The sequence below is a fragment of the Coregonus clupeaformis genome, unplaced genomic scaffold (assembly GCF_020615455.1).
Source record: "Coregonus clupeaformis isolate EN_2021a unplaced genomic scaffold, ASM2061545v1 scaf2563, whole genome shotgun sequence".
NCBI classification, from domain to species: Eukaryota; Metazoa; Chordata; class Actinopteri; order Salmoniformes; family Salmonidae; genus Coregonus; species Coregonus clupeaformis.
The window spans coordinates 16,692-28,083 of NW_025536017.1; the positions used below are offsets into that span (position 1 = coordinate 16,692).

An 11,392-nucleotide genomic window follows, 5' to 3' on the forward strand; every position below is an offset into this window, starting at 1 on the left:
CAATTAATTAGGTTACAATAAACTATCATCCTGACTTGACGGTGGCCTACATCTGTAAAACCTGTCAACTTCACGAAAGCTTTAGTTTATGGTTAACTATGCATTCCTCTTAGGCTTTTACCTGAGAGCTGTATCCTCTCATATAAGGTTTGTCTCTCAGCCTTGTCTTATAGACTAGACGGAACATAGTAAACGTAAACTATGTTATGTCTACCCCAGGTTATGTCACTAGGTAGATGGCTGGTATCGCTTGAAAGCATGTGTGAGGTTTTGAATGTTTCCGAATGCCAATTCTTATTGTGTAATGATGACTGACTCTCTTCAGTGGATCAACAACTTATTGTAACATTGCATTGTTTAATCATCTTCTGAGAAGTGGACATGTTCTCCTCTCTGACTGTCCACTGGGCTGTGTGTCCTCAGGCACGGGGGAGAGTGGGAAAACCACCTTCATCAGACAGATGAGGATCATCCATGGAAGAGGCTTCTCTGAGGAGGAAAGACGGGACTTCGCCAAGCTCATCTACCAGAACATCTTCACGGCTGTGAAGGCAATGACCCGGGCCATGAACACCCTCAGACTGCCCTATGCCTACCCAGAGAATGAGGTCAGGGTCTGGTTACATACTGTACATACTGTTCAATCAAACTGGCCTAACCATGAGTGAAAGGCACCCTCTGTAGCGTCTATTTACCAAAACAAAACACATTATACACATGTCGTTTCTGTGTTTTTGATTTGTAAGGCTTTCACTGATTTTTCTTTGACCCTGTGGGTCAGACATTTGCACCAATTAAAGCCCCTCTATCTGCCCTCAGATGTATGACAGGTGGATGCAGGATGTGGACACAGTGCAGGTCACCCAGCTGGACAGAGGCTATGTGGATGCCATCCACCGTCTCTGGGCCGACCCAGGCCTCCGGGTCTGCTACAGCCGCCGCAGCGAGTACCAGCTGCTGGACTCCACAGAGTAGTGAGTACCACCAGTCTCTCTCTGGCTCTCTGTCTTTATCTCTCTCTGTCTCTCTCTCTGTGGGACATATTTACTAAGCATTTGCCCCAAGTGCAATATTTGCTAAATTTGCACCTGTTTTTTTCAGTAGAGGATGGAAAACGATAAAGTAGACGTAGATGGTTTTTGTTTCCTTGGTAAAATGTACCTATGTAAATACAAAATGTTATATTTAATAATCACAATTAATGAAAAAATACGATTGTTTAATTCACAAAACTGTGTCCCCATTGTACAGCACTGTACATTGTACACTGTCCTTATCAACTGCAAAGTCCATGATGTCCATTGGAGGGGGCTAGTTCTCCACAAATAAATACATAACCAGACCTCAGCCATGTTATAAACACATATACACAAACAGCCATCTTGTCAGGCACCATTTGATTTGATGTTATAAATCAAATCAATTAGCAGAGAGAACAGTCTACGGCTTGGGTGGCTGGAGTCTTTGACAATTTTTTGGGCCTTCCTCTGACACCGCCTGGTATAGAGGTCATGGATGGCAGGGAGCTCGTGAGCTCGTCCCCAGTGATGTACTGGGCCGTACTCACCAGCCTCTGTAGCACCTTTTGGTCTGGTGCCTTGCAGTTGCCGTACCAAGCGGTGATGCAGCCAGTCAAGATGCTCTCAATGGTGCAGCTTTATAACTTTTTGAGGATCTGAGGGCCCATGCCAAATCTTTTCAGCCTCCCAAGGGAGAAGAGGCGTTGTCGTGCCCTCTTCACAACTGTGTAGGTGTGTGTGGACCATGTTAATTCCTTAGTGATGTGAACACCGAGGAACTTGAAGCTCTCAACCCACTCCACTACAGCCCTATCGATGTGGATGGGGGCGTGCTCATCCCTCCTATTCCTGTAGCTCAATTCATTCTGCACTACTCAATTTGTGTTGATTGTTGTTGTATGTAACATACAGTTGATATTACATGTCTTATGTATAGAATGAACTTGCTACTGCCATTGTCATTACCTTGGGAAAGATAATTGTATCACATTTGTTACGTGTTCGCTGTCTTTCTTTGTCTTTGTCTGTTTCTGTACTTTTCAGCTACATGACCAATCTGGACCGCATATCTGCCCCAGACTACATCCCCACTGATCAGGACGTACTGCGGGTTCGATTCCCCACCACTGGCATCCATGACTACTCCTTCACTGTGAAGACCATCACACTCAGGTGGCCAAACCCTCACTCAGATCGCTCACCTTGGACTCACCCAGACGTCAAGGGAAATAATAGAACACTAGAGCTGCACTTGTCTCCCGAGTGGCGCAGTGGTCTAAGGCACTGCATCGCAGTGCTAGCTGTGCCACTAGAGATCCTGGTTCGAATCCAGGCTCTGTCGTAGCCGGCCGCGACCGGGAGACCCATGGGGCGGCGCATAATTGGCCCTGCGTCGTCCAGGGTAGGGGAGGGAATGGCCGGCAGGGATGTAGCTCAGTTGGTAGGGCATGGCGTTTGCAACGCCAGGGTTGTGGGTTCAATTCCCAAGGGGGGCCAGTATGAAAAATACAAAAAAAAATAATGTATGCACCAACTGTAAGTCGCTCTGGATAAGAGCGTCTGAAAAAAAAAAAATAGATCGTGGACCACACTATAGGCTATCTTTGATATTGTCTGACTCTACCCTTGGCTGCTTTGGACACAGTGGAATTACAAGCACATACAATCACATTTGGCATTATACAGAAAACTTGCTGAAAACATACTAATTTATTTGTATGTTTTTGAACATGGCGATGTCATTGTTTTTTCAGAGACCTTTGTATTATTAATATGAAAGGTCCAGCTGTGTTCAGGTGTGGTGTTTTTCACCACCCCTGTTGTGAAAGGTTCAACTGTAATTTGTCTCTGTAATCAGGCAGGCAGGATACAGTGGGGTAGAAATGGAAAGGTATCAATTATGGCATTTTTAGAGCCAGATGCTCTATGAGGCTCATTTGAATGAGGACTAGGAAACTGTGAAAAACAGGTTTGATGTGTGACAGCAGGAGAGAGAAGAAAGGAGTCTCGGTATACACAGGAGGATATGCCTCTCAGCCTTTCTCACAGTGTTAACTACACCTCAGACACTTCTAGCTCATTAACAACTCTGACCAGCTGCCTCGCCAAGACAAGGCCCCTGCCATGCGTGGCATCACAAACACCTTATTGATAAAGGGCACAATGGTGTGTGTGAGTGTGTTGAAAGATGCTCTAATAGGTGTTCTCATCTCTCTTTGGGTAGGATTGTGGATGTGGGTGGACAGAAGTCAGAGAGGCGGAAGTGGATCCATTGTTTTCAGGACGTCACATCCCTCATTTTCCTGGCTTCCCTCAGCGAGTACGACCAGGTCCTGGAGGAGAGAGAGACTAATGTGAGTACCTGTCTGTCTGTTTGCCTGCCTGTCTGACTGTCTCGGCCTGCCTGTCTGGCTGCCTGTCTCTGCCTGTCTGGCTATATGTCTGACTGGCTGGCTGCCTGCCTGCCAGCCTGCCTGCCTTCCTGTCTGTCTATCTGTCTGTCCTCTGTGTCGTGCTGCTGCTCCAGTTTCAACTCTTCTGCCTGCGGCAATGGAACCCTGACCTGTTCACCGGATGTGCTACCTTGTCCCAGACCTGCTGTTTTCAACTCTCTCTCTCTACCGCACCTGCTATTTCAACCTCTAAATGCCCGGCTATGAAAAGCCAAGTGACATTTACTCCTGATGTTGCGACAGGTCAGTACCTCTACAACCACTGTGATTATTATTTGACCCTGCTGGTCATCTATGAACGTTTGAACATCTTGGAGAAAAATCTGTCCTTAATGGCCATGTACTGTTATAATCTCCACCCGGCACAGCCAGAAGGGGACTGGCCACCCCTCAAAGCCTGGTTCCTCTCTAGGTTTCTTCCTAGGTTTCTGCCTTTCTAGGGAGTTTTTCCTAGCCACCGTGCTTCTACATCTGCATTGCTTGCTGTTTGGGGTTTTAGGCTGGGTTTCTGTATAGCACTTTGTGACATCTGCTGATGTAAAAAGGGCTTTATAAATACATTTGATTGATTGATTGATTGATTGATTGTTGGCCTTCATTTCATGGTATAGTTTGTATTTTGGTCTCAACCAAGTAAACATTGAAACCTCCATCAAGGTTTTTCTATTCAGAGTTTTTTCTGGCCATGGCCAACAGGTTTCACTGTTGCGTATCAAAACCTGCTGCCATACCACTATCTCTCCAACCCTCCCTCCCTCCTGACCAAGCTCACTAAGCCGCTTATCTTTCCTGGACGCTTTTGAGTCTCTCTCTAAATTCATTAACCTCCACTGTGCCCCTGTCCCCATATACTCTCCTCGCACCCCTCTCCCACCTCTCCCCTCCCTCTCTCCCCCATCAGAACCGTATGGAGGAGAGCTTGGCTCTGTTCTACACCACCATCCACTCCCCTTGGTTCCTCAACACCTCCATCATCCTCTTCCTCAACAAGACAGACATCCTTGCTGATAAGATCCAGGCGTCCGACCTGCAGAAGTACTTCCCAGGGTTCACAGGTAGGTCTACACACACACACACACACACACACACACACACACACACACACATCCCCTCCATCGAGGTAGATAATAGAAGTGTGATGATGGATGTAAACACATTGAATCACATCCTTTGGTGTTAGTTTTTCTTTCTCAGTGCGATGGAGTTGTAGCTAACTGTTGCTTCTGGCTGGAATAACAGAAACCTTATGACAGGGTTCCTCAACTGGCAGGTTTTTGTATTATTGTTGGACATGTAAAAATAATACTGCAAAAACACCAGCAAATTAGCTCCAAGTGATTTTAGTTTTGGAAATCTGTTCCAAAGTATTCCCACGCATAATAGTGAGATACTGTATACACTACCGTTCATAAGTTTGGGGTCACTTAGAAATGTCCTTGTTTTCGAAAGAAAAGCAATTTTTTTGTCCATTAAAATAACATCAAATTGTGCCGAAATCCAGTGTAGACATTGTTAATGTTGTAAATGGCTATTGTAGCTGGAAACGGCTGATTTTTAATGGAATATCTACATAGGCGTACAGAGGCCCATTATCAGCAACCATCAGTCCTGTGTTCCAATGGCACGTTGTGTTTGCTAATCCAAGTTTATCATTTTAAAAGGCTAATTGATCATTAGAAAATAATTTTGCAATTATATTAGCACAGCTGAAAACTGTTGTGCTGATTAAAGAAGCAATAAAACTGGCCTTCTTGAGACTAGTTGAGTATCTGGAGCATCAGCAATTGTGGGTTCGATTACAGACTCAAAATGGCCAGAAACAAATAACTTTCTTCTGAAACTCGTCAGTCTATTCTTGTTCTGAGAAATTAAGGCTATTCCATGTGAGAAATTGCCAAGAAACTGAAGCTCTCGTACAACGCTGTGTACTACTCCCTTCACAGAACAGCGCAAACTGTCTCTAACCAGAATAGAAAGAGGAGTGGGAGGCCCCGGTGCACAACTGAGCAAGAGAACTAATACATTAGAGTGTCTAGTTTGAGAAACAGACGCCTCACAGGTCCTCAACTGGCAGCTTCATTAAATAGTACCCGCAAAACACCAGTCTCAACGTCAACAGTGAAGTGACTCCGAGATGCTGACCTTCTAGGCAGAGTTGCAAAAAAAAATTACATATCTCAGACTGGCCAATAAAAAGAAAAGATTAGGATGGGCAAAAGAACACAGACACTGGACAGAGGAAGATTGGAAAAAAGTGTTATGGACAGACAAATCGAAGTTTGAGGTGTTCGGATCACAAAGAAGAACATTTGTGAGACGCAGACCAAATGAAAAGATGCTGGAGGAGTGCAACCATAAATACCCTGCACTTTACCAAGCCATCACTCCTTCCTCCATAAACTCTCTGAATTGAATTTTGTCACATACACCAAATAGGTGCAGTGAAATGTGTTGTTTTACAGGGTCAGCCATAGTAGTGGAGCAAATTAGGTGTCATCGACAGATTTTTCACCTTGTCGGCTTGGGTATTCGAACCAGTGACCATTCGGTTATTAGCCCAACACTCTAACCGCCAGGCTACCTGCCACCCTGAGGTTAGGTTCATCCATATTGGCAGTTTGATGTAAAGTTGCCATTTAAACTTGTTGCGCTATAACGTTGCGATGGTAACATTATGTGATGGTTGCCTTTGTATGAAAAACCATTAAATATGTTCTATCTTGGCATTTTATCCTTTTCTTTTCATTTTTGTTTCTATTGGCCTCCAATTTCTCTCTCCCATTTACCCACATCCCCTGACCTCTTCTCTCCCCTCTCTCACTCTCCTCCCTCACTGTGGTTGTCTCCATCTCTTTCCTGTCCCCTGTCCTCCTCCTTACCCCACACCCGAAGGAAAGCGACGTGACGCTCAGGATGCTATGAAGTACATCCAGAAGATGTATGAGCAGCAGGCTCGCAGCCGGGACAAGGAGGAGAGCAAGACGCTGTACCCCCACTTCACCTGCGCCACCGACACCAACAACATCCGCAAGGTATTCAGTGACGTCAAGGACACTGTGCTCCTCAGGTCCCTCAGGGACTACGGGGTGATATGATGGGCCTAGGGGCCCTCCTGCCTGGGGAGCAACACTCACTCAACAACCACTCAGGGCTGAAGAGATTCTCCCCCCATCCCTCCCTCGCTCACTTTTCTCCTCTCTCTCCATCTCAGCACCAGTGGGGATGCTTTCTGGTCAAACCTTATTGTAGGAAGGAATCTCTCCTTGGGGTGCAGACAGAATGGACTCCTGTACACACACACACACACACACACACACACACACACACACACACTACAGGATCTGATCATTGTTTTTTTCCCCTCTGGTTGTTATTGTATGATGTTGTGTGTAAGGGCTTGGAGATGCAGTGGCTCTACCAGTGCTTGAAACTGGACTAGAGATGTCCAGTTTCAAGTGATTACTTTGTGAGTGATGACTTTAACAGGTGGAGAGGAGAACTCTATAGCCCATGTGTATCACCAACCCCACCCTGTTGATAGAAAATGCCTCTGCTCTAGAGATCACTACAGAAGCTTCCACTCTATCAGTGCGTTGAATTAACGATACTGTACACGTGTTGTAGCCATTACATAACATAACACATTGCCAGTTTACACTTATGAGAAGGTGCCACCATAGAAGGCTTGTGTAACATTTTGTGTTTGGTTTGTCTTTTAATTGGTATGATTGGCACACTCATATATTTCTCGCTGGATTCCAGTTGTGAGATGTGATGAAGGCGGGAAATGTGAGAGTCGATGGGTTCCCCTGACACAGTATGTTATGGAACGCAATGCTGTACTACACTGTTATGATTCTTGGTTTGGTTCATTGTGGATGTTCTTGTTCAGTCTCTTCCCCTAATGCACTTGCCTTTACGACCAATCACTACCTGCTATACATTGAGTTCATATGGGAACAACAATGCCGGTGAATCAATACATTGACCAACAAATCAGAGTCCTTAAAGGGATAGTTCAATGTGTCATTTAGTAATTTGGGTGGTCTCCTTACCCTGTAAGCAGTCTATGTACAAGGTATGACAGCAATCAATGCGTTGGTTTAGTTTCCCTGGCACTGTTTACAAATGCAAATGTTTTAGCATTTGTGGCATGACTTGAATCGGATTTGTGCCACAAATGCTAAAATGTTAGCATTTGGAAACCGTGCAAGGGAACTAAACCAAAGCATGGATTGCTGTCATACTGTATCTTGTACATAGACTGCTTACAGGATAAGGAAACTAATGTGTTATTTTGTAATTTGGGTGAAATATCCCTTTAAGAGCAGGAGCCAAGTACTGGGTTAATACTAGCTGGCAGGCATGCTGCTGTTAATGCTATTAGGTGGCTGAGGGAGGCCAGTTGAAACAAAAGCCTGGTATCCTGGGTGTTTTAAGTCTTGCTACTGTCTGATAGCTCCAAAAATCAACAGCACAGTTATGATGTGAATGGTGATAGGCTACAGCCCACGGTAGGGCTTTGATTTGAGCAGTGGAGTTTTCTGATCATCTCTTCGGGCTGTGCTGTGGAGTGTCTTCAAAGGTTACACAGCAAAACAAGAATTGAATCATTGTGTTGATTATAAACAACTCTTTATTCATCGTTGGTTAGCACTTTTACTCTGGTCCCCATATCCATATTTATGTTCAGTCGATACTTAGCTCAGTAGGCTCTGGCTGTGCTCAAATTGTTACAAGTTCGGTAGGATTTTATATTGGATTTTATATTGGTGCAATTGAAGCGATATGGTCTCTATAAATATGAGTGTAATATCCATCTCAATATGTGTGAGTGGAGCAGGGTGGAGTCTGTCTGATAATACAGGTATTAATATTCTAACCTGTGTGCGTCACTAGAGTAGAGTGTGTGTGTGTGTCAGTGTGAGAGTGTGTGTGCGTGTCAGTGTGAGAGTGTGTGTGCGTGTGTGTGTGTGGAAAAGGACTTCAAAGTCAGATTAAAACCTCTTCCGTTTAATTGAAGTCAGTAATGACAAATTGCAGACATGGATCATATAGTGTAGTATGCATCTATTTTATCAAGGTTTGAGAATATTGGTTTGGTACAGTGTGAATAATGTGTACAGTATAAGGATTTGACCTGTGTTTTCTAACTTTTGACTAAAATTGTTTTTGTGTAAAGGATTTGGGTCTGAATGTGCAACTACTTTATAGCTATATATTGTATCTTCCCCTGCAGAACTGAACATAGGCACTGCTACCTGATGTAGTGAATTATTCACTTATTTTTATATTAGACGACCTCATTAACAGCTTCAGTGACTGGAAGTGTTGTATATCTTACAGATTTAAACATTAGGATAACTCTTCTTTGGTGCAAATATTTGTATAGATTTGGGAAGAATTTGGGGAAATATTTTCAAATTAGATTAAAATGATGTTTTGACAAAGATTCTGTTTTTGTGTTTTTCTTCAGGCTATGGTACTCATGGGAAATGTAGTGTACTGCTGCATAGCTTGCCTTGTTGATATAGCTTCCTGTGACTTATCACTCCAAGGAGGAGTGGCTTAGCTTACCCTGCTTTTTTTCAAATAGTCATATAGGATCTTTAACCTGCCATTTATCATTTCAGTAAATCCCTGTGTGCTTAAGGTGTGGCCCGAGAGAGAATCTGTAAGAGAGAGAACCTTTAAGGACAGGTGTGTGGGTCCACAAACAGACAGCTGGCTTTGGCAATAGAACTCAGGACCTTAGCCGTGGAAGCCAGCTTGTCTATTTGTCGATTTGGTAGAGGAGGAAATTAGCAAGAGTTTAACATCTTTTATGACAGACACTGTCTGTTCGCTTCTTCATACCATATCTGATGTTCTTCGATAATCTATTGTTATTACCTGCTTTTTGATGGTTGCTTACTTACTGCAATAGTGCAAGTCTGCCGCCACTCAAACCAAAAGTCTCCATAGGTGGAGAGGCTTATGACTACTTATGTAACGCATATCAGGTTTCCGATTTGTTATTGTAACACTAGTTAATGATGTCACAACAATTGCATGGTTGTGTTGTAAATAAGCCTGGGGCAGAGATACTGTATCTCTGAACACATTAATTTACATAAACAAATACTGTATCAATTATTTTCCAATCGTTTAGTTCTGAACAGAACCACTATTTCTTTTGTTCCGTACCACTCTTCTGACCAGCAAAATAAAGTTCTGAACCGGTTTGAACCCAAAAAAAGTACAGGTTTATATCATTCCTTTCTGTTCCTTTTTGAACTGTGAAATCAACAGTGTTTTTACATTTAGGTCATTAAATGACTTCACCAATCAGTGTGGATGGAGCGGCTTGCTATGGAGCGTGCAAGCTACTTGTTTACATGCGTTATGGACAGACAAGTATAGGGCACGAGATGCGACTGACATTTTGCAGGTTGGGAGAGAGGGTGGAGGAGGAGTCTTGAAGCGCTGGGTATCTTGTTATGCAACCTGGTTTCAAAGCATTTTATATTATTCTGTATGTAAATCTGAGATACTCCATTTAGTATGACATGTTACGTTTCGTATGGTATGTATTCATTTGTGAATTTGTGAACCCATTTCGTATGATATACTACGAATAACAATTCGTATGATATTTTACAAATTTGCAAAATGTACAATATGTTACAAATTTGCAAAATGTACTATATGTTACGAATTTACAAAATGTACTATATGTTACGAATTTGCAATACGTGTGATATTTTATGAGTTCTAGCTAGGTGGCTTACCTTAGCTAGCTGGCTAATGTTAGCTAGGCTAGGGGTTAGGGGTTAGGGTTAAGGTCAGGACTAAGTTTAGGAGTTAGGTTAAAGGGTTAGAGTTAGGGGAAGGATTAGCTAAAAGGGTTAGAGTAAAGGGAACGGTTAACTAAAATGCTAAAGTTGTCCCTGATGTGATTCGAACTCGCAACGTTTGGGTTGCTAGACATTATAGGGTTAGGGGAAGGGTTAGCTGAAAGGGTTAAGGTTAGGGTTAGGGGAAGTGTTAGCTAACATGCAAAGTAGCTAAAAAGTTGTAAGTAGTTGAAATGTTTCAAATTAGCTAAAATGCTAAAGTTGTTCCTGTACCCAAGAAAGCAAAGGTAACTGAACTAAATGACTGTCGCCCCGTAGCACTCACCTCTGTCATCATGAAGTGCTTTGAGAGACTAATCAAGGATCATATCACCTCTACCTTACCTGTCACCCTAGACCCACTTCAATTTGCTTACCGCCCAGATCCACAGACGATGCACACTGCCCTATCCCATCTGGACAAGAGGAATACCTATGTAAGAATGCTGTTCATTGACTATAGCTTAGCATTCAACATCATAGTACCCTCCAAGCTCATCATTAAGCTCGAGGCCCTGGGTCTGAACCCTGCCATGTGCAACTGGGTCCTGGACTTCCTGACGGGCCGCCCCCAGGTGGTGAAGGTAGGAAACAACATATCCACTTCGCTGATCCTCAACACTGGGGCCCCACAAGGGTGCGTGCTCAGCCCCCTCCTGTACTCCCTGTTCACCCATGACTGCATGGCCAAGCACGCCTCCAACTCAATCATCAAGTTTGCAGACGACACAACAGTAGTAGGCTTGATTACCAACAATGACGAGACAGCATACAGGGAGGAGGTGAGGGCTCTGGGAGTGTGGGGCCAGGGAAATAACCTCTCACTCAACATCAACAAAACAAAGGAGATGATCGTGGATTTCAGGAAACAGCAAAGGGTGCACCCCCCTATCCACATCGACGTGACCGCAGTGGAGAATGTGGAAAGCTTCAAGTTCCTGACAAACTGAAATGGTCCACCCACGCAGACAGTGTGGTGAAGAAGGTGCAACAGAGCCTCTTCAACCTCAGGAGGCTGAAGAAATTTGGCTTGGCCCTTAAAACC

General features: G+C 43.9%; 1 protein-coding gene across 1 annotated transcript; it reads left to right on the plus strand.

The window, feature by feature from the left end:
• Window positions 1-376: 376 nt before the first annotated feature.
• Window positions 377-7,583, plus strand: LOC121540334 (guanine nucleotide-binding protein subunit alpha-11-like; the record flags this gene model as incomplete). Its single annotated transcript, XM_045219643.1, has 6 exons — window positions 377-608; window positions 820-974; window positions 2,064-2,192; window positions 3,244-3,373; window positions 4,374-4,527; window positions 6,365-7,583. Coding segments are annotated over 6 exons (1,003 nt in total), but the record flags the coding sequence as incomplete, so codon positions are not given.
• Between the last annotated feature and the right edge of the window lie 3,809 nt (window positions 7,584-11,392).